Genomic DNA, 22,881 nt, shown 5'->3' on the forward strand with positions numbered 1-22,881 from the left:
ATTTCATTCTGCAGCTCAGGGGCCATCATTCACGGGGAGCTATGGGACCCAGCAGCCCCAGGGCTCTACTCACTCTCTCTTTTCACCTGACAATGCAATAGGAATGGTTTTCCATGTTAAATAGTCTAGGCTTTGATTTTTTTTTTTTTTGTAACAGCTTTATTGAAATATAATTTACTTACCTTACAGTTCACCCATTTGAAGTATATGAGCCAATGGCTTTATTCCCAGAGTTGTGCAACTATTACCACCATCAATTTTATTTATTTATTTATCTATTTATTTATTTATTTATTTTTGAGATGGAGTCTTGCTCTGTCACCCAGGCTGGAGTGCAGTGGCACAATCTCAGCTCACTGCAACCTCCGCCTCCTGTGTTCGAGCGATTCTCCCGCCTCAGCCTCCCAAGTAGCTGGGACTAAAGGCACATGCCATCATGGCTGGCTAATTTTTGTATTTTTAGTAGAGATAGAGTCTTTATAGTAGTGTTTTATGTCTGGCTTCCTTCACCTAAAATGATGTTTTCAGGTTCAATCATGTTGTAGCATGGATCAGTACCCCATCCTTTTTCGTGACCTAATAGTATTCCATTGTGTGGCTATACCACATTTTGTTAAAATATTCATCTGTTGATGGACATCTGAGTTGTTTCTGCTTTTGGCTTTCATGAATAATGGCCTTTTTTTTTTCTTTTTGAGACAGAGTCTCACTCTGTTGCCCAGGCTCGAGTGCAGTAGCACTATCTCGGCTCACCGCAATCTCTGCCTCCTGGGTTCAAGTGATCTCCTGCCTCAGCCTCCCAAGTAGCTGGGATTACAGGCATGTGCCACCACGCCTGGCTAATTTTTGTATTTTTTTAGTACACAGAGAGACAGGGTTTCGCCATGTTGGCCACGCTGGTCTCAAACTCCTGACCTCAAGTGATCTGCCCATCTTGGCCTCCCAAAGTGCTAGAATTACAAGCATGAGCCACTGCACCAGGCCCATAATGCTGCTTTAAAATTCATGTCCAAGTTTTTCAGGGACATATGTTCCCAGTTTTCTTGGGCATACGAAAGAGTGGAATTGCTGGGTCAAATTCCATCAGTGTTTCCCCTTTTGAGGAACTACTGGACTGTTTGCCAAAGCAGCTCTGCCATTCTGCAATTCCACCCACAATGTACAGGGGTTCCAACTTCTCATCATGCCCCTGCCAACACTTGTCATTGTCTGCTTTTGAAGATTATAGCCATCCTCACGGATGTGCAGTGGGGTCTATCGCAGGATGGTTTTGCCTTGCACGTCTCTGATGGCTGATGATGCTGAACATCTTTTCATGTGCTTATTGGCCATTTGTGTATCTTCTCTGGAGAGAGATGTATCCAGATCCTTTGCCCATTTTAAAATTAGCTTTTATGGCTTTTCATTTTTGAGTTGTTAGAATTCTTTATATATTCTAGATCAGATTTGCAAATATTTTCTCCCTTTCTGTGGTTTGTTTTTTCACTTTTTTGGTGGTGTTCTTGGAAGCATAGAAGTTCAGTTTTGATGAAGTTCAATTTGTCTAATTTGTCTTTTTTTCTTTTTCTTTCTTTCTTTTTCTTTTTGAGACAGATTCTTACTCTGTCACTCAGGCTGGAGGGCAGTGGTGTGGTCTTGGCTCACTGCAACCTCTGCCTCTCGGGTTCAAGCAATTCTTCTGCCTCAGCCTCTTGAGTAGCTGGGATTACAGGTGCTTACCACTATGCCAGGCTAATTTTTGTACTTTTAAGTAAAGACGAGGTTTCACCATGTTGACCAGACTGGTCTTGAACTCCTGGTCTCAAGTGATCCACCTGCCTCGGCTTCTCAAAATGCTGGGATTACAGGTGGGAGCCATGGAGCCCGGCTGAATTTGTCTAATTTTTTTTGTTGATTGTGCTTTTGGTGTCATATCTAATACCACTGGGGTTTTTTGTTTGTTTTGTTGTTCTTGTTTTTTTTTTTTTTTTTTTTTTTTTTTTTAAGACGGAATCTCACTCTGTCACCCAGGCTGGAGTGTAGTGGCGCAATCTCAGCTCACTGCCACCTCCCCCTCCTGGTTTCAAGCAATTCTCCCTGCCTCAGCCTCCCAAGTAGCTGAGATTACAGGCATGTGCCACCACGCCAGGCTAAATTTTTGTATTTTTAGTAAAGGTGGGGTTTTGCCATGTTGGCCAGGCTGGTCTTAAACATCTGGCCTCAAGTGATTCGCCCACCTCGGCCCCTCAAAGTGCTGGAATTACAGACTTGAGCCACCATGCCTGGCCTACCATTTTGTAATGACTGGATGTTCCTTGGAATGGATGTGCCATAAAGGGATCATTGTTTGACCCTAATTTGTATCAAGTTCTTTGTTTTTACTGTCACCTCCATGTCTTTATTCTAGGGATTATCTGGAATTCAAGCTCAAGCCAATTGCAAATTTCATCCAATCCTTGTAGCTGTTTTAAACACAGCATTGGTTGACCTTCCTCTGTTCCTCCTTACAAATGTATTTAGGAGTGTTTGAACCTCTGCAAAGCAATAGATGAGGTTGGCAAGTCTCCAAGTAGCCAGCTTCAGATGCCTTCTGTCCCTGACCTTTCATTGCCCGGGGTTGCACTAATGCAACATTGCAGGATCGTGTCGCCATCTGCTGGCAAATGTGGGCAAATGCAGTGCCAGCAACCCTACGATTTAGCCATCGATTGCTTCTCGAAGGGAGATCGGCAAGTCTATCATTCCTTTATTTATTTATTCTTCTTTTTTGAGATGGAGTCTTGCTTTTGTCACCCAGGCTGGAGTGCAATGGCACAGTCTCAGCTCACTGCAACCTCTGCCTCCCAGCCACCAGCTGATTCCATTCTGGCTGCCTCCTGTTGCTTTGTAAGGGTCTTCCCAACCTTTGGAGTTAGAGTCTAAATAGTAAACCACTTGTAAAACGGAATCTGTTTTCTACAAAGCAAGGGAGTTTATGTGCTTCTTGTTCCACGGGCAACTCTTGGTGCCTGAGAAACATCAGCATTGAGTAGGAAGCAATACGTTATCTTAGGTGAGGAAAGGACGGTGGCTACAAATAGTTTCTCGTATCACAATGGTCGTATTGTCAGTATTATATTTGTGAAGTCTTTGATTCTCCCGAATTCAGAATTCTCTCTGGTGCATCACTGTTCCTGCCTCTCCCAGGCCTCTGGGTCAATGTACTCTCCCCACTTGCTGGTGAGAGGAACGAGGCCCTGAAAAGACAAATGATGGATCTTTGATTGTTTTCTAGAACAGCAGCAACTTTGTATTTTTCAAGGAATGATAGGTCGGGTTCGGTGGCTCACGCCTGTGATCCCAGCACTTTGGGAGGCCAAGGCAGGCAGACCACTTGAGGTCAGGAGTTCGAGACCAGCCTGGCCAACATGGCAAAACCTTGTCTCTACTGAAAATACAAAGATTAGCCAGGCCTGGTAGCAGGCGCCTGTAATCCCAACTACTTGGGAGGCTGAGGCAGGAGAATTGCTTGAACCTGGGAGGCAGAAGTTGCAGTGAGCAGAGATCATACCACTACGCTCTAGCCTGGGTGAAAAGAATAAATCTTCATCTCAGAATAATAATAATAATTATAATAATAATAAAGGAATGATAGACTAGCGAGGGAGTGAAATCATCAGTATGCAGTATACTATCTTATGCTCAGGAGATATTTTAATAAGTATTTAGTGAATGAATCAAAAAGATCAATCACTCTGTATGCTGACTTTTTTGGTTCTTTTTTGAGACAGGGTCTCATTCTGTTGCCCAGGCTGGAGTGCAGTGACATGATCATGGCTCACTGCAGCCTTAACCTCCCAAGGTTTAAGTGATCCTCCTGCCTCAGCCCCCCAGGTAGCTGGGACTACAGGCACACACCACCATGCCTAGCTAATATTTATATTTTTAGTCGAGATGGGATTTCACCATGTTGGCCAGGCTGGTCTAGAACTCCTGGGCTCAAACAATCCACCCACCTTGGCCTCCTAAAGTGTTGGGATTACAGGTGTGAGCCACCACGCCTGGCCCTGACTTTTGACTCGCTTTTCTTTTTACCACACCCAGCTGCTTTAGCCTGCCCTAAATGCTTCAGTCATTTCAATAAATATGTGTAATGCTGTTCGATGAGAGCATATGTTTATAACTTTTCTTTCAGTCTTTAACAAAAGGCCCAAAAATGTGATCTTCTAAAACGTACAGAAAAACCTGTACACAAATATTCACAACAGCACTATTCCAGTAGCCACAAAGTAGAAATAACTCAAATGTTCATCAGCAGATGCATATTTAAACAAAATGTGGTCTACCCATACAGTGGAATATTATTCAGCCACAAACTAAATGTGGTCTACCCATACAGTGGAATATTATTCAGCCACAAGAAGGAAGTGCTGATCCATGCTACAACATGGACGAAACTTGACTGCATGATGCTAAATCCTAAACAAGAAACTAATCACAAAGGCCACATCATCTATGATTCCACTTACATGAAATGGCAAATCAGAACATAGGCACATCTGTTGTAGAGATAGAAAGTAGATGAGTGGTTGCTGGGGGCTGAAGGACTGGGAGAAATGCAGAGTGACTGCTAATGGATATGGGATTTCTTTTGGGGAGGTAACGAAATTGTTCTGGAATTGATTGTGAGAATGGCTGTGCAACTCTGAATATACTAAGAAATACACTAAGATGGCCAGGTGCAGTGGCTCATGCCTGTAATCCCAACACTTTGGGAGGCTGAGGTGGGAGGATCGCTTGTGCCCAGGAGTTTGAGACCAGCCTGGGCAGCACAGCGAGGCAATCTCTTCAACAAAAAAAGAAAATGAAAGAAATATACTAAGAACACACGTGTGTGTGGCATGGGAGAATGGAACCCAGTGCAGAGAGTAGAGTGGGCTTGGCCAAAGAGACCTGGGCTTTCATCCAACTCTGACCCTTACTTGTGGCATAATTTTACACCAATTCTAAACTGCTCTGAAGCTTGCTTTTCTTATTTGTAAACTTGGCATGATACATCATCATACCCTCCCCACAGGTTTTTTGGGGGATTAAAAAGGTAATGTATGTAGGCTGGGTGTGGTAGTCCCAGCACTTTGGGAGGCTGAGGTGGGCGGATCACTTAAGGTCAGGAGTTTGAGACCAGCCTGACCAACATGACAAAATCCTGTGTCTCCTAAGAAATACAAAGAAATTAGCTGGGTGTGTTGGTGCATGCCTGTAGTCTCAGCTACTTGGGAGGCTGAGGCTGGAGAATCACTTGAACCCGGGAGGCAGAGGTTGCAGTGAGCCAAGATCGTGCCACTGCACTCTAGCCTGGACAACAGAGCAAGACTCTGTCTCAAAAAAAAAAAAGATAGGCTGGGCTCGGTGGCTCACGCCTATAATCCCAGCATTTTGGGAGGCCGAGGCAGGTGGATCACCTGAGGTCAGGAGTTCGGGACCAGCCTGGCCAACATGGTGAAACCCCATGTCTACTAAAAATACAAAAATTACCTGAGCGTGGTGGCAGGTGCCTGTAATCTTAGGTACTCAGGAGGCTGAGGCAGAATAATTGCTGGAGCCTAGAAGGCGGGGACTGCAATGAGCCAAGATTGCGACACTGCCCTTCAGCCCGGGTGACAACAGCAAGACTCCATCTCAAAAAAAAAAAAAACAAAAGATATGTAAGACTTTTTTGCCCAACTATGTACAACAGATATTTGTTTCAGTCTCTCTTTGAACCCCAAGAAGCTATGATTTGGTAACCCTCAGGCTAGCAAAAATGCTTTCTACTGAGTCATTTTGCTCTCAGAGTCTTCTAGTGGGCAATGTGGCTGAGTGAGCCCAAAACACATAGTGGGAGTTTGAACTAAGCTAAAATCCTGATGTAGATGCCCTCTGTAGTTAGGTTCCACGTAAGCCCATCCGGTCCTGCACAGCAAGATCCTAATCCTGCACGTTGCTGTTCCTGAGTCACTGGGACACACACTCACTAGCCTGGAACTAATTCCGGACGGCTGTGCCCGCCGCAGCTGTAGGGAGGGTGTTTCTCTTCCCTCTGCCTCGTTGTCCCCAACTCTGCCTTCACCAATTAATTCTTAAAGGGCCCGATTTGCAGAGTGGCCTTTTTGTGGGGGTGTCTCTGGGAGTGTACCACCTGCAGGGTTCTCCTGTGCCCTTTGAAAGGAGTTTCTCCTGGATGAATGAGGATTCTTCAAGCTACTCCACATAAACGATACATCAGATAAAGGTTTGCCTTCAGATAAGGAGGTGCTAAGGAAGATGGGAGAGAAAGTAAGGGGTATCTAGAAATGTCTCTGCCGGCTAGGCGTGGTGGCTCACGCCTGTAATCCCAGCACTTTGGGAGGCCGAGGCGGGTGGATCACCTGAGGTTGGGAATTCAAGACTATCCTGACCAACGTGGAGAAACCCCATCTGCACTAAAAATACAAAATTAGCTGGGCATGGTGGTGCATGCCTGTAATCCCAGCTACTCAGAAGGCTGAGGCAGGTGAATCACTTCAACCTGGGAGGGGGAGGTTGCGTTGAGCTGAGATCACGTCATTGCACTCCAGCCTGGGCAACAAGAGTGAAACTCAAAAAAAAAAAAAAGAAAAAGAAATGTCTCTGCCAACCCTGAAGCTTCAAGTCACATTGGTCCTGCCTTCAGAGACCCCAGGACCCAGATGAAATTAATTACATCCTGGTCCCTGACCCCAGCCTCTCACTCCCCAATCCTAGGCATCCAGGTGACCATGTGCTCCATCCATGGAGAACTAAAGGTTCTTCCTCGAACCGCCAGAAGGCAGGGCTAAAGAAAGGGGAACCAATTCCCCAGCATGGAATCTCCTAATTGGGTAGTGGCAGCGGGAGAAGGGGAAATGATTGGGACAAACTGCAGCAGACGGTCTTGCAATCCTTAGGAAAATGGAGTAAAAAGGGAGAAAGATTCTATTGGGTTTTGTTTTGTTTTGAGACTGAGTCTCGCTCTGTCACCCAGGCTAGAGTGCAGTGGCATGATCTTGGCTCACTGTAACCTCTGCCTCCCGGGTTCAAGTGATTCTCCTGCCTTAGCATCCCAAGGAGCTGGAACTACAGGCATGTGCCACCACACCCTGCTAACTTCTGTATTTTTAATAGAGACGGGGTTTCACCATGTTGGCCAGGCTGGTCTCGAACTCCTGACCTCAGGTGATCCACCCACTTTGGCCTCCTAAAGTGCTGGGATTACAGGCGTGAGCCACTGCGCCTGCCCTCTATTGGGTTTCAACATTGTCAAATTCTCTTTTACACTGAGAGATTAAATTCAAATTCCCTTTCCTTGAATAACCTTTCTACTGGGCCAGGCATGATGGCTGATGCCTATAATCCCAAAGCAGCACTTTGGGAGGCCGAGATGGGAGGATTGCTTGAGGCTAGGAGTTCGTGATGAGCCTGGTCAACATAGAGAGACCCCATCTCCATCTAAAGAAAAAAAATATTTTCTACTGACTGGAGACACTCATTGGGAGGCTTTCATTTGAGACCTAGACCTAATCACAGTAATGACACCATGGGAGAAGAGCTGTGCAACCAGCGACTGGGAATGGGGTCGTTTGGCCTGCAGAGCGGGAAGATCATAGGCAGATGCAAGAGACCACTCAACGCAGAGGTCTGTAAACTGTTTTTGTAAGGGGCCAGACGGTAAAAGTATTTCCAGCTTTCTAGGCCTTACACTTTCTCTTGCAGTCACTTTCTCTTCTCAACCCTGCTGTTGTAGCTTGAGAACAGCCAGAAGCAATATGTAAACCAATGGGCATGGCTGTATTCCAATAAAACTTCATTTACAAAGACAGGTCAAGGGCCAGATTCAGCAATTGGGCCATAGATCGCCAATCCCTGGCTTAGCGGAGCAGCCTCAATTGCTCAAACTCCTTTCCCTGTGTTGTTCTTTATTTTAGAGCCTAAGTGCTAGAAAAGCTGGAATCTTCTTCTAAATGCTCCCGGGCAGGTTGTGGAAAAACCATGAAAGGGCCACCTTCAGAGAAGGACCTTGACCAAGTAGAAGCAACAGGAATTTGGATTTCTATCTGTACAACAGATGCTCAGAAATGACGATTGTACTCTCTTCCCATTGTCCCTCAGTGGAAGGCTGGGTGTTTTAATTAGTTAATGTTGGCAAATTGCTTTGAAGAAAATTGTAAAATGTTTCGTGCTACAAGTGCCAAGCGTCTTAATTAGCTTTCCTTAAAGATACCACCTGGAAATGTGATATTGTGTTGCTTGAGGTCCAAGCCTGCAAGAAAAACCTGCAGATGAAAAACCGGTTTTTAAGCAAACATCACCAAATAAATGGATCTGCGCATCGACGTCACGTTTTCCTCCTCCTGCAGGCTCTGATTCCCAGCAGCTGGGGTATTAAACCCCACAAATGGAGGTTGCGGTGGTGGTGGTGGTGGTGTTTTTTTTTTTGCGAGAGCCTGGTGACGACGGGAGCAGGAAACAAATTAACCCATCTATTTGTTGCCGCCGCCGTTGCCTTTAGGATTTTTAGCCTGTGTGCGCGAGGCCTGGTTCTGGCGTGTCAAGGTTACAGAGAAGAGGAGGCTGGCAGCCACTCAATCATACAGCAGGGCTGGCTCTCAGATACCCCGGTCGGGGAGAGATGTGTGCATGCTCTGCCGCGCTTAACAGCTGGATAATGAATTTGCACTCCAACATTCTTGTTTCTTGTGGTGGCAGCCACGACAGCAGCGGCATCTGATCTGTGTCACTGTCAGAAGCAAGTGAGATGTAGTTAATATGGACCTTAGCCACTGAGATGCATTGATTTGGAATCTCCAGCCTCTGACGAAGTCCCCGCTAAGTTGGCGGGGCCAGGCTCCGTGTGTGAGAGGAGGTGGCAGGGTTTAGGGGGAGTCAGGGATCAGGATTCCTCAGTCTTGGCACTAGCGACATTTGGGGCTGGGTGACTCTTTGTGGTGGGGGCTGTCCTGAGCACTGAAGGGCATTCAGCAGCATCTCTGGCCTCCACTCGCTAGATGGGGCGGGAGCCAGCATCCCCAGCTGTGACAACTCCAAATGCCTGCAGACACTGCCCAGTCCCCGTGTTCCCTGGGAGGCACAATCACCATTAGTTGGGAGCCACTGGCTTAGGTTAGAAGTAGGGCTCGGAGTCCCTTTCGTCAAGGACACACCTGGAGCAGGCACCTCATGGAAAGTCAGCTCCAAGGTGAGTCTTGATTCCTCTTTGTCTCACACCCTCAACTAACCCCTGAGCAAATCCCAGAGGCTAGAGCCTGGACAGCACATCTCTTTTTTTTGTTTTTGAGACAGAGTCTCACTCTGTCACCTAGGCTGGAGTGCAGTGGCGCAATCTCAGCTCACTGCAACCTCCGCTTCCCGAGTTCAAGCGATTCTCCTGCCTCAGCCTCCTGAGTAGCTTGGATTACAGGCGTGTGCTACCAGGTCTGGCTAATTTTTGTATTTTTAGTACAGACAGGGTTTCACCATGTTGGCCAGGCTGGTCTCAAACTCCTGACCTCAAGTGATCCACCTGCCTTGGCCTCCCGAAGTGCTGGGATTACAGACGTGAGTCACCGCGCCTGGCCCTGGATGGCACATTTGGATCCAGATCACGCCTTACCAGCCTGCGACTCCTCCTCTCCTTCCAGCCCCTACATTTCTTGCCTAGGTGACCCGGCAGCCTCCCAGCTGGTCCCCAGCTCCTCTTGGCTCCTCCGGGCTGTTCTCCTCACAGCAACCAAAGGGACCCTGTGGAAGCTTAAGCAAGAGCATCCCTGGCCCTGCTGGGACCCCCAGGCTCCATCACACTTAGGCTGAAACTCCCAGATCTCTCCCTCAAGGTGCACATGCTCCCACGTGCAGTGAGGGCACCTCCTCCTACCTCCCTCCCTTCTGCCTGAGACCTTCCGCCCACAGGCATCCTTCACCTGCCCTGGGTCCTTGCTCCAGTGTCCCTCACCAGAGGCCTTCCCTGACCTCTGCCTTGAAGAGCAGCCCTCTGTCTTCCCTAGCTCAGGGGTTCTCAGCCTGGGCACCAGTGACCCTTAGAGCTGACTGATGTTTTGTTGGCGGGGGCTGCCCTGTGCATTGGAGGGTGTTTAGCAGCACCCCGGCCCCTACGTGCCAGCATCTCCCTCCCCAAATTATGACAAAAGTATCTCCAGACACTGCCAGATGATCCCTGGGGGCAACATTGCCCAGATTGAAAACCACTGCTCTCTTCCTCCTGCTTTCGTTTCCCTCCCAGCACTCTCTGACATCCTGATATCCTCCAGGTTGGGTCGTTTGCTTGTCTTGCTCCCTGGAATGCAAGCTTCGTGAAAGCAGGGACTTAGGTTTGATTCTTGTTCTATCTCCAGGGCATGGACTAGAGCTTGGCACATCATAGGTGCTCAAGAAATAAACTTTGTACTTTTGAATAACCAGGGGAGGTGATGGGATCATGGAATTGGGACAAGACTGGCCTGCAGAGTGTGCTTTGCTGTTATAGATGTCTGCCTTCTGTGAGTTCTTACACAGAGAGACCTTCAGGAAAGCTCGTCCAGGGGTTGCTCTAAGAAATGCTTTGGGGCCAGGCACAGTGGCTCACACCTGTAATCCTGGCACTTTGGGAGGCCAAGGCTGGTGGATCGCCTGAGGTCAGGAGTTCAAGACCAGCCTGGCCAACATGGTGAAATCCCATCTCTACTAAAAATACAAAAAATTAGCCAGGCGTGGTGGTGGGTGCTTGTAATCCCAGCTACTCGGGAGGCTGAGGCAGGAGAATCACTTGAACCTGGGAGGCATAGGTTGCAGTGAGCTGAGATCGCGCCATTGCACTTCAGCCTGGGCAACAGAGCGAGACTCCATCTCAAAAAAATAAAAAATAAAAAATAAAGAAAGAAATGCTTTGGGCACAGGTCTGGGGCAGACCCCAGGAAGCAGTGTTTGTAACAGGTGCCTGGATGCGTCTGCAGATCACACTTCGAGAAACACTAGACTGTTAGGCGTTAACTGTCTCCTGGGTGCGAGCATTTGCAAACAGAAGGATAGGGTGGTCAGGAGATTCACAGAACATTCTAACTTTTGTTCGTGGAGGCAGTGATGATTTCATTTCTGGCTAGAGATGGCACCTGGAATCTGGTTATGCAGCAATTTTCACACTTTGCTTTCTCCTCTCCCAGCATGGCTAAGACATCCAAATGGTCAGCTGTGGTTCAGTGCTGAGTCCTACCGACCCAGGCGCGCGCATCGGTGTTCCAGGAGAGCCGGGCATGGACAGCCGCGCCTTCCTTCTGCCAGCGCTGTTGCTGTAGCTCCTTGGCACTTGCCTGCTATCCTCTGCTCTCTGTTCGTAGTGGGGATGGAGTCCCGAAAAGTCTAGTGATCAGGAGAAACTTGACTTCCAATTGAGGTTCTTCCACCAGCTCTGTGACTTTGGGCGAATTACTTAGCACCTCTCAAACTGTTTGCTGATCTATACAATGGGGATAACACTGTGCCCTCCCTTTTGCCATGAGGATTAAGTCAAATGAGCAGAGTCCCCCCTCCGATCACTCACTGAGGAGTTGCTGTGATTGTTTCCTCCTTATCGGGTGTCCTCATTTAACCCATTCGGCCCTTGCCAAGGGTCACCTGCCCCCTCCTCCTCCCCCTTCGTCTCCTGTTCTGCTCCCCGGCCTCTTCTATGTCATCCGTCCCCACCCGCAAGCAGCTCCCCGGTCCTGACGATCCTCCCCTCGCCCTCCCCTTGCAGCGCAGCGTGCGGATCTCATCACTGATTACACCAAGTTAGCCACAGTGATTGTTCTATGCCTTGGCACCTCATTACTGAAATAAAGTTAACATTAATGGGAGTCCTGCAGCTAATCCCTCCGCTCACCTCTCCTGAAAATGCATTCCGGTGATTAGCAGGAGAGACACATGCATATATTCATTTTAAAACTGTTCCCCTCCTCCTGCCTTCCCTTCGATTCTACCCACAGACACTGGGAGATGGAGGCCAGGGGGCCTTTTAGCTGCCAACGGGTGGAGGACAGAGGCGGGGAAACCTTTCTGAATGGGGGCCCTGCAGGGCTTGGGGAGCAGCCAAATTCCTCCCCCACCCCACACACACACAAAAGAAACATATCCGTTTCCTTTGGGCGGGGTGCAAGTAGAAACAAAACCAACCAGCAAAACACAGAGGCCTGGAGTGGGACGGATGAGGGTGTTGGTGGTGGTGGGGGGAGGTCGGGGGTGCGGTCCTAGCCCTGCCACTTTAGCTAGGAGGCTTCGGTGAAATTGCTCTAACCTGGCTGATCTCCAGTTTCCACCTCAGATGAAGGGGGATGCTAACTCTCGTCGTAAGTTCCAGTGCCCTGGGAGGAATGTGTCAGATTCGGGTGGTGGAAGAGCCCAGCCCCACGACGACAGCACTTGCACGGTCCCCTCCCCTCCCCCGGCTGTGGAACTAGGGATCGGCTGTGTCCATGGGGTCCCCCTCAGCCCTCCCCACTCCCAGTGCCAGGATGTCCCCTCTCCTCTTCCACCCCAGAGCGGGCGCTGCCGTCCGGAGCACAACACAATGAAACTAATTGCTTGGTGGTTTATTCTCCTTTCCAAGAACTCCTGGCCCCCAGGGACTCTGCAAACCCGCCCGCTGGCCGATCTGCAGACAAATATGAGATCCTCCCCTAGGACTCAGGAGCGGGCTGCCAGGTCCACTCAGGTAACCGGCGTCACTCCTTTGGTGCATTTTCCCCCCGTCCTGATTAAAGGTGGGGGCAGGTGACCCCCCGTGCGGCTCCCGCTGGCAGCAGCCCAGAAACAGGAGCCGGGGAACAGCAGAGGGAGGCGTGGGACCCTGTGTAGTGAGATTCGCAGACGCCGTTCCTCACCCTCCGTGTCAAGGAGACATTTTCAGAAAGGTTTGACACAGCATCCTCGAAGGTCCCTGTGCCAAAACACGAGGTGGAGGCCCCTGGAGTACTTTAAGCCGGCTTCTGTTAACAGAGCAGTCCGTATGCATATTATAATCACGCCGCTCCACTGCCCCGTTAAGCAGCTGTTCCCACAAAGAGGGACAATAGCCCAACCCCACCCCTTTTAGAGCTGATTTCAGTCTTGTCTTTGCCGGTGCCAATTCTTTGATCAGTTTCACTTAGGATCTGGAGGGCATGTTACAAAGTGCTGTGGGCTGTCTGCCAACAGGCACCTCACTGGCACATGACAACAGCCCAGAAGTGTCAGTGCCGGGAGAGAGACAGAGCTCGCGGGATGCCTTTTAAAAAATAATTATATTTGAATTTTAAAAGCAATCTTCATATATGTACGTAGCTTCATTTATATGGAAAACTATGCTAGTTCCTCTACCCTGTTAATATTTGATGTCGCATCAGCTTCCTTCACAGTTGGGATAAGCGGTCCCTGGCTTCTTGGGGACTTTTTGGACTCCTGGGTTAAGGAGAAACAATGAGAGGGCTGGAGACTGATTTCGTTCCCATTTCTCCTCTGCTCCCCTTCCTCCTGCACCTCAGCCGGATGCTTTGTTGCTAGATGGATTGCAGATTTGGAAGGGCAAGGTGGGGAATTGGGAGCTGAAAAATAACTTTTGTCTGTTGTTGGTGGTTGTAATAATATCATTTATTTTATTTTTTGATTGTGGTAAAATACACATAATGCAAGATTTATAATTTTTTTCTCTTTTTTCTTGTTTTTAGAGACAGGGTCTCACTGTCATCCAGGCTGGAGTGCAGTGGCGCAATCTCAGGTCTCTGCAGCCTCAACCTTCAAGGCTCAAGTGATCCTCACCTCAGCCTCCCAAGTAGCTGGGACTACGGGCGTGCACCACCATATTCAGCTAATTGAATTTTTTTTTTTTATTTTTCGTAGAGATGGGTTTCCCTATGTTGCCCAGGCTGCTCTCAAACTCCTGAGCAATCCTCATGCCTTGGCCGTTTTCAATGCCCAAGAGAATTATGTCAGATAATGTGTGCACCTAAAAGTGGTGTACAGTTGAGTGACATTGTGTACACAGACACTGTTGTGCAAGCATCACCACTGTCTATCTCCAGAACTTTTGCATCACCCCGAATCGAAATTCTTTTTGTGTGCATGTGTGTGTTGGAGTCTCGCTCTGTCGCCCAGGCTGGAGTGCAGTGTCGCGATCTCGGCTCGCTGCAACCTCTGCCTCCCAGGTTCAAACGATTCTCCTGCCTCAGCCTCCCAAGTAGCTGAGATGACAGGCATGCACCATCACGCCCAGCTAATTTTTGTATTTTTAGTAGAGACAGGGTTTCATCATGTTGGCCTCAAGCTCCCTTGAACTGTTGGCCTCAAGCGATCTGCCCACCTCAGGCTCCCAAAGTACTGGGATTACAGGTGTGAGCCACCGTGATTGGCCCTTAAACTGAAATTCTATAGTACCCATTAAACATTAACCCCGTCTCCGCTTCCCTCCAGCCCCTGGCAGCCACCGTTCTACCTTCAGTCTCTACGATTTGACTGCACGTTGGACCTCATCTGAATGGAACCATCTAGTATTTTGTGTCTGACTTCTTTCACTTGGTACCATGTCCTCAAAGGACATCCATCCACGTTGAAACCTGTGCAACAACTTCCTTCCTTTTTAGGGCTGAATAATAGTCCACGTACATACAGACCACATTTTGCTGATTGATTCATCTGTCTTTGGACATTTGAGTTGTCTACCATTTATTAAGTCTTATAGGTTGCCAGCCAGCCATGTTAGATGTTTATCTACTTACATACATCTAATTTAATTCTACCAGTGTCATTTTATGGTTGAGAAAAAGAGATGATCCTTGCTTGAAGTAACATGCTATTAATTGGTAGAGCTGAGATTTGCTTTTAGGGATGTCTGACTCTAAAACTACGGTTCTCCAATGTCAGCAGGTTCCAGAATTGCCGAGAAGAATCTGTTAAAAAGGCAGGCTGTGTCTGACCTATTCTGAATCAGAAGGTCTGGAATGGGACCCAGGAATCTGTATTTATTTTTACTTGTGTTTTTTATTTTTGTGGAGACTGAGGCTTGCTATGTTGGCCAGGCTGGTCTCGGACTCCCGGCCTCAAATGATCTTCCCACCTCCGCTTCCCTAAGTCCTGGGATTATAGGCGTGAGCCACTGCGTCCAGCCAGGATCTGTGTAACCAGCTTCCTAATCCAATGGAGATTAGCAGAGAACCAGACCTTCCTAAAAATGCTCTGAAGTTTAGCATTTTGACTGCCATGTAGATGACCTCATTCTTAAGGTTGTTGAAGGCAGCACTTCAAAGAGCATTTCAAGATAAGACAAACAAAAATGTTCCAGGTAAAGAAAGAGTTAGGAGAGACTTATACAGGGAATCCATAAAGCGCTCACACATGGGAGTGTGTATGAAGGCCTGCAGTTTGGGCTGCACATTCGACTGAACGTTTTTCTTTTTAAGGCAGACTCTTGCTCTGTTGCCCAGGCCGGAGTGCAGTGACACAATCCTGGCTCACTGCAACCTCCACCTAGCGATTCTTCTGCCTCAGCCTCCTAAGTAGCTGGGACTACAGGCGCCTGCCACCACGCCCGATTAATTTTTTTGTATTTTTAGTACAGATGGGGTTTCACCATGTTAGTCAGGCTGGTCTCAAACTCCTGACCTCAGGTGATCTGCCTGCCTTGGCCTCCCAAAGTGCTGAGATTACAGGTGTGAACCACTATGCCCAGCTTCGACTGAACTTCTTAACAGCCTGAGCAAAGGGTGAAATAGGATCATCCACAAAATGTATGCCGTTCGTGACGTAAAACATACCACCAGAGACACAGCTGATTTATGCATTTTGATCGGAGGGCTCCTAATTGAGAAGACCCTGTGCCGTCAGGGAAAACAGTCACCAATGCTCCTGAGTCAATATCAGAGGACTCCTATAGGTCTATTTCTTCAGGATGAGCCAAAGTTAGATGGCAGAGAATGGTTCAGTGAAGACAGACCTGGGGAAAACACAGTGTTGAGCCGCTTCAAGCCCACTTTTCTGCGGGGTGTAATACAGTCCTGGGCCTCCCCTGGCTCAGTCTCTCGGCTTTGTCTAGTTTCTCTCCCTTGCAGGTCCCCATCCCCCAAGAGAGGAACCCAGCAGGGGGCTTTGGCTTTAATGACTACGATGCTTGTCTTTAAAGTTTGCAAAGTCCTCCATCTCCAACCACTGGCCAGTACGGCCCTTCTTCCTTCGGCATGCAAGGAAAGCCGTTGTCTGGCTGAGTGAGCTCTGCTATAAATCAAAGTGTCACCACTTAGCCAGTAGAAGTGATTTAATTAATCCGCTGTGCTGTCCCCTGAGCATCACTCCACCTGACTGCTAATCAACTTCCATCAGCAGGAGGAAAATACAGGCCCCCTTTTTCTGAACTGCATTGCATAAGATGAAGGAGGAGAGGGAGGGGGAGAAAAAGTTAATTGCAGCGAGGGAGCTCAAACTGTCACAAGAAGAAAGTCTCTTGTCTGGCATCCGCAGGCTGCCTCTTTATACACTGTCGTCCTCGTCTCGGGTGAACTGCAGGAGAGGACCACTTTTTAGTAATATTAATATAGGCATTATCTATTGTCCATATCTATTTATCAGAAATAATGTCTTGCCTGGAAACCCATGACAGCTGGCATATTGCAAAAAAAGGAACTGCCCTTTTATCATGCACCTGGTATTTAGACCTTAAAAAGACACACAAAACCTTCGTTGATAATCAGATAAGACTTCGAGTTTATATATCTATCTCTTGGGCACAGGAACATTTTTTTGTCAGCTGACCACCCCAATTTCTGTCACATTCAGGCAAAATAAATGCATGCCATTTCCCTGCAATGTAATTAGGCAGGTCTAGTTAACGCTAGAGTGCTTTGAAGGTGAAATTAGCTATTGGTAATGAGGACTCCTAGTTTAGGGTACTTGAAAGCTTCGTTAAGAGCCTTAAGTTTCCTTGGATATTTTCACAAGTGGTAGATAGCCTGGCTCCATTTTACAGGGAGGAGAAACCGAGGCAGACAAAGGGAAAATTTTCTGGGAAGTTGCAGAGCTGGAATAGGTGTTCTGAAACTGAGATTCATTCTTTGTTGTAGGGGAGCAGGAGTGCCCAAGATTTTGGTTTTGTTTGTCTTAGAGACAGGGTCTTGACTTGTCACCAGCCTGGAGTACAGTGGCATAATCATAACTCACTGCAGCCTCAAACTCCTGGCCTCAAGCGATCTTCCTGCCTCAGCCTCTCAAAGTGCTGGGACTACAGATGCATGCCACTGGGTAATTTTTTAACTTCTTTGTAGAGATAGGGTCTCACTATGTTGCCCAGGTTTGTTTGAACTCCTGATCTGAAGCAATCCTCCTGTCTTGACCTCCCAAAGTGCTGGAGTTACAGGCATGAGCCACTGTGCCTGGCCCCAAGATTCTATTTTAGAGTATGGGCTTATTCGAAATTGTATTCTTTTCTGACCACTGAGCACTTATACTGTAAAAATAAACTTGTAGAAAGGCCCTTTAGTAGCATGAAGACTGGAAAATCTTTTATCTGATCCAAAATATGACATCTTGCATCGATTATACATAAACTTTGTTTTTTTTCCCCATGAGTAGATATACCCCCTACCCCAACACCATCTGTTTCTGTGGGTGAGTCACACCTCTTTAAAGATGTGGGAGGGGCTGGGCATCATGGTTCACACGTGTAATCCCAGCACTTTGGGAGGCTGAGGCGGGCGGATCACCTGAGGTCGGGAGTTCGAGACCAGCCTGGCCAACATGGAGAAACCCTGGCTCTACTAAAAATACAAAATGAGTCAGGCATGGTGGCGCATGCCTGTAATCCCAGCTACTCGGGAGGCTGAGGGAGGAGAATCGCTTGAACCCGGGAGGCGGAGGAGTGGTGCACTGAGATCGTGCCATTGAACTACAGCCTGGACAAGAAGAGCAAGCTCTTAAAAAAAATGTGGGAGCAGTCCAGAAACCCTGTTTTAGCATACATGTGCTTAGGATCAGAGAGCCTCTGCCCTACTACAGCTGACGGCCATTCCTTTTAACGGAAAGGGAGCTCTGGACCCTCATTCTGCTAATGTCCATACCCGCTGCATGCCAACCACTGCCTCATTTTGTGCCTTGTGACCGCTGGGCCACCCCTAGAATCCTGGTTGAGAACAGAGTGAATGACATAGTGCTCCTCCATTGTGATGAGGTCAAAATCTGATCCAAGTGGACATCTAGGGCAGCCTTCGAAAGGGCTGTCTTGAGAGGAGATAGCCCCTAGAGTTGCTACATGGGTCTGAGCTGAGGAGGTGTATGTGGTCCCCCCAACACCAGGGGGCACTGCCACTTCCACCCCTGCCTTAGAATATGCTTTCCCTAGGAACAGAGGCAAGGAGGATGCAGCTGGCTTCCATTGCACTGAGTCTCCCGGGCACCCGAGGAAGGGCACTCCTTCCCTGCAGAAGGGAAATCCTGCCCGTCTCTTGCTCCTCCAGGGGGCAGCCTAAAAGGGCTAAGATTTAAGATTGGAGTCACTTAGAGCTGGGTGGAATTCTAACTGTGCTACCAGCCACGTTTCTGTGTGTGTGGCCCTCCCTGGTCTCAAGTTTCCTTATCTGCAAAATGGGAATGCCCAGCTCCCAGAATGAACATCAGGATGAAATGAGATGATGAATACCAATGCTTCCAGCACAGTACTAGGCATGTAGGTGCTGCTAAGTAAATGCAGTTTCCTTCTTGCCCTTCTCTCTCTCTTTTTGTTTTGTCTTTGAGACAAGGTCTTGTTCTGTCGACCGGGCTGGAGTGCAGTGGTGCGATCACAGCTCACTGCAGCCTGGACCTCCTGGGCTCAAGCCATCCTCCCACTTCACCCTTCCGAGGAGCTGGGACCACAGGTGCGCGCCACCATGCCCTGCTAATTTTTCTATTTTTTGTAGCAATGAGGGTCTCCACCATGTGGCTCAGGATAGTCTCAAACTCCTGAGCTGAAATGATCCTCCCGCTTTAGCCTCCAAAGTGCCGTGATTACAGGTATGAACCACCATGCCTGGCCTTTCTTACCCTTTCCTTCCTTCCTTTGTTCTCTTATTCTTTCATTTCTTTCCACAGCTCCATAACCTATATTATAAAATATTCAATTAGACAGCAGGGACCTAGATCCCAGAGTTGTGCAAAGAGCCAAAGGCTGCCATGCCTCCCTCCCTCCTTCCGTTTGAGCCCAGAGCGCTGGGACCCCCTCCATCCCCACCCACCCAGCAGGCTGTTCCAGACACCACGGAACCTCCTGTTTCAAGGGTTTCTGCCACGGCCATAAAATGTACTCCAGGCTGATGCTGGGCCTTCCGGGTCCAGCCAGGGAGCCATTTGTTTGTTTGTTTCTGGCCACAATCTAGAAACATCTGTCTTGACATTTTCCAGGTTGCAGACAGGAAGAGAGCGAGGTTGGTATTTCTCTGTGTTGATGCTTTAGTGCATCTGTAATTGGGAAGCAAAATGGTGCGCCTTGCCTCTCCATTTTGTCATAAACACTCCATTTGAAAGAGAAGGCAACGTTATTGTGCCCAGGGGTTCCATTGCACGTAAACAGGTATGGGTTACATGGAAGTCTTGTATGTGAGAAGTGTCAAAGTGTTATGGAAACCAACAGCAAAGGTCTGTGTAACTTTCTTTTAGACAAAAGACCAGGCACAGGGAGTTGGCAAGAGCCCTTTTCTGCTTCCTTGGATTGGAAGCTTATTTTGTGTTTCTCAGTGAATCTCCTTCTTGTGATGAAAATGATAAAGTTGGTGCCCAGAGGTTCACTGAGAATAGTTAAGCAAATGTATTTGTTTGAAAACAATTTGTTGGCCAGGCGCGGTGACTCACGCCTGTAATCTCAGCACTTTGGAAGGCCGAGGCAGGCAGATCACTTGAGGCAAGACCAGCCTGGCTAACATGATGAAACCCTGGCTCTACTAAATATACAGAAATTAACTGGGCAGGGTGGCACATGCCTGTAGTTCCAGCTACTTGGGAGGCTGAGATGGGAGGATCTCTTGAACCCTGAACCTGGGAGGTGGAAGTTGCAGTGACCTGAGATTGCGCCACTGCACTCCAGCATGGACGACAGAGTGAGAATCTGTCTAAAAAAAGAAAAATCTGAAAAACATTCATTGAGCTTCTACTCTACCCCAATCTGTACTATGTGATAACTAAGATATAGCCCTTGCAGACTTCCCAGTCCACGGGAATCAGGTTGAAGTTTAACATAATTACAGTCCAAATGATGAGTGTCACCAGGAACAAATGAATTAATACTATGAGAATACAAAAGGGAGGGCTGTCAGGGAAGATTTCATAAGTTTTTCTGATAGAACAGGAAGAAGAAGGTTAGTGGAGGTAGAAGAAACAGCTTCTTTGAAGACCAGAAGAGGTAAAAACAAGAAATGTAGAGACATCCAGCAGCATCATTTGATTATTACATGAAATACATGCTAAGTAGTATGTTCCCTCCCTCCTTCCTCCTCCCTCGCTCCCTCCCTTCCTTCCTTCTTTCCCTCCTTCCCTCCTTTTCTCCTTCTCTCCTTCCCTCTTTCCCTCCTTCCCTACTTCCCTCCTTCTCTCCTTCTCTCCTTCTCTCCTTCCCTCCTTCCCTCCTTCCCTCCTTCCCTCCTTCCCAATTTGAGACAGCCTTGCTCTCTCGCCCAGGCTGGAGTGCAGTGGTGCAATCTCAGCTCATTTCAACCTCTGCCTCCCAGGTTCAAGTGATTCTCATGCCTCAGCCTCCTGAGTAGCTGGGATTACAGGTGTGCGCCACCACGCCTGGCCAATTTTTGTGTTTTTTCAGTAGAGACAGGGTTTCACCATGTTGGCCAGGCTGATCTTAAACTCCTGGCCTCAGGTGATCCATCTGCCTCAGCCTCCCAAAGTGCTGGGATTACAGGCGTGAGCCACCACACCTGGCCGATTTTTAATTGTATCTATCTTTGACCAGTTAGTATGTGCACATGGTTTAACATTCAAAAGGGTTTTACAGTGAAAAATCTCTCTCCCCTGCTGATTTCTTGTGTTTATGCAAAGAGAGTTATACATATGCAAACGAATACTTGCAGGTATTATTCCTCTTTTTCCTTTAAGTACAAGAGCTATATAGCACGCTGTATACACCACTCTGTCTCTCTTGTTCTTTCGTGATAACAAATTTTTAAACTCTAATATTTATAGCTCCTACTAGATGTCTTAGTCCATTTTCTGTTGCTTAGAATAGAATACCTAAAACTGGGTAATTTATAAAGTAAACACATTTATTTCTTACACTTCTGGAGGCTAAGTCCAAGGTCAAGGGGCTGCAACAGGTGAGGGCCTTTTGGCTAGGGGGGACTCTCTCTCTCTAGAGTCCACAGGTGGTGCAGGGCATCGCATAGTGAGGGGGCTGACTGTGTCAGCTCCTTTTATAAAGCCACCAGACCTAGTCCCATGACAACTCATTAATCCGTGAATGGATTAATCCATTCTGATTGGGTTAGAGTCCTCATGACCCAATCACCTCTTAAATGCCCTGCCTCCCTGTACTGCCAAATTAAGGGATTTAACTTCGACATGAGTTTGGGAGGGGACGAATATTCAAACGATAGCACTCGGTTTCAGAAGCTTTTAAAACTGCTTCCCATGCATTATCCCATTGAATCCTATGAGAGCAGGCACGACGGTTTCCCCCTTCATGGGGAAGGAAACTGAGGCACAGAGAACTTGAATGACTTTCCCAAGTTGATTCAGTTAGTAAATTAGCCCTGACCTTGTGCTGGAACTGAAATGAGGCAGGGAAAGGGATGCCCTGTCCTGCACAGCTTGCTGGGCTTCACCAAGTGCGAACACATCCATTATTCTCTGTATTCTAGAAACTTCTTGAGACAGCTCCTAGAAGTAAGGATGATGATGGGGAAAGCGTGGCTCAGATGCGTTGAAGGTCCCAAAGCCACCTGTATCAAGTCAGTGGCAGGGTTTGGAAGAATGCGTTCATTGCACGCAATGAAACAATGACCAACAAACTACCATGTTTCTGGGTCTGTAAGAAGCTCTGGGAAGACAGAGAGAAATACAACGTACCTCTCTCCTTACACAGACTAATCAGGACTAGTCTGTTCTTTTGCATATCAGTATTTCTTGGAGATCTTTCCATATCAGTACATATCGGCTTCTTCATTCTTTTACATGGCAGACATTCCATGTTAGTTACTTCATTAGCTGTCTACCGATGGATATTCAGGCTGTGTCTGTGCCCGCCTACAAATCGAGCTGCTGTCAAAATATCCTTGTAGGTACGTACGTCTTGGAGCACTTGAGCAAACGTATCTGTAGAATACATTCCTAGAAGTGGAATTGCTGGTCATGGGGTACACATACTTTGGATTTTGGTAGATATTGCTAAATTGTATTTCAAGCAACAGCACCAATTTATACTCCCCCAAGAATGCATGAAAGTGTTCACACCTGTAATCCCAGCACTTTGGGAGGTAGAGGTGGGCAGATCACGAGGTCAAGAGATTGAGACCATCCTGGCCAACTTGGTGAAACCCCATCTCCACTAAAAATACAAAAAAATTAGCTGGGCATGGTGGCGCATGTCTGTAGTCCTAGCTACTCTGGAGACTGAGGTAGGAGAATCTCTTGAACCTGGGAGGCAGAGGTTGCAGTGAGCCAAGTTCATGCCACTGCACTCCAGCCTCGGTGACAGAGCAAGACTCCGTCTCAAAAAAAAAAAAAAAAGGTGTTCATTCCCAATCCTCCCCTCCCTGGGCGTCATCAACCTGTTTCATCTTTGCCAACCTGACGGCTGAAAATTTAGCTCATTTAAATTCACATGCATTATGAGCACATTATTTCATGTGTTTATTGGCCATTTATATTTCTTTTATGAACTGCTTTTTTGTGTCCTTTGTACATTTCATGTTTCAGCTTTGTCTT

The 22,881-nt window shown here is 47.7% G+C and overlaps 1 protein-coding gene across 4 annotated transcripts in view; it reads left to right on the forward strand.

Moving 5' to 3' along the window:
- SPRING1 (SREBF pathway regulator in golgi 1) overlaps window positions 1-22,881 on the forward strand; it is a 99,603-nt gene that overhangs the window by 33,167 nt on the left and 43,555 nt on the right. The window contains exons 5-6 of one of the 4 annotated variants that reach the window (XR_001110064.3): window positions 11,148-12,308; window positions 12,569-12,658. The exons of 1 other annotated variant lie outside the window; for it this stretch is intronic. Coding sequence is in view for 2 of the 3 variants with exons in the window: in XM_064379763.1 (XP_064235833.1) it covers window positions 12,569-12,673; window positions 13,665-13,748 (189 nt within the window). In the remaining variant the exon portion in view is untranslated. Of the gene's footprint in view, window positions 1-11,147; window positions 12,541-12,568; window positions 12,674-13,664; window positions 13,895-22,881 lie in introns of those variants that run through there. 2 more of the 4 variants (XM_064379763.1, XM_012469005.3) reach the window with 2 other exon arrangements.

Source organism: Aotus nancymaae, unplaced genomic scaffold (genome assembly GCF_030222135.1).
Source record: "Aotus nancymaae isolate 86718 unplaced genomic scaffold, 86718_ANA_hifiasm-v0.15.2.pri h1tg000021l, whole genome shotgun sequence".
NCBI classification, from domain to species: Eukaryota; Metazoa; Chordata; class Mammalia; order Primates; family Aotidae; genus Aotus; species Aotus nancymaae.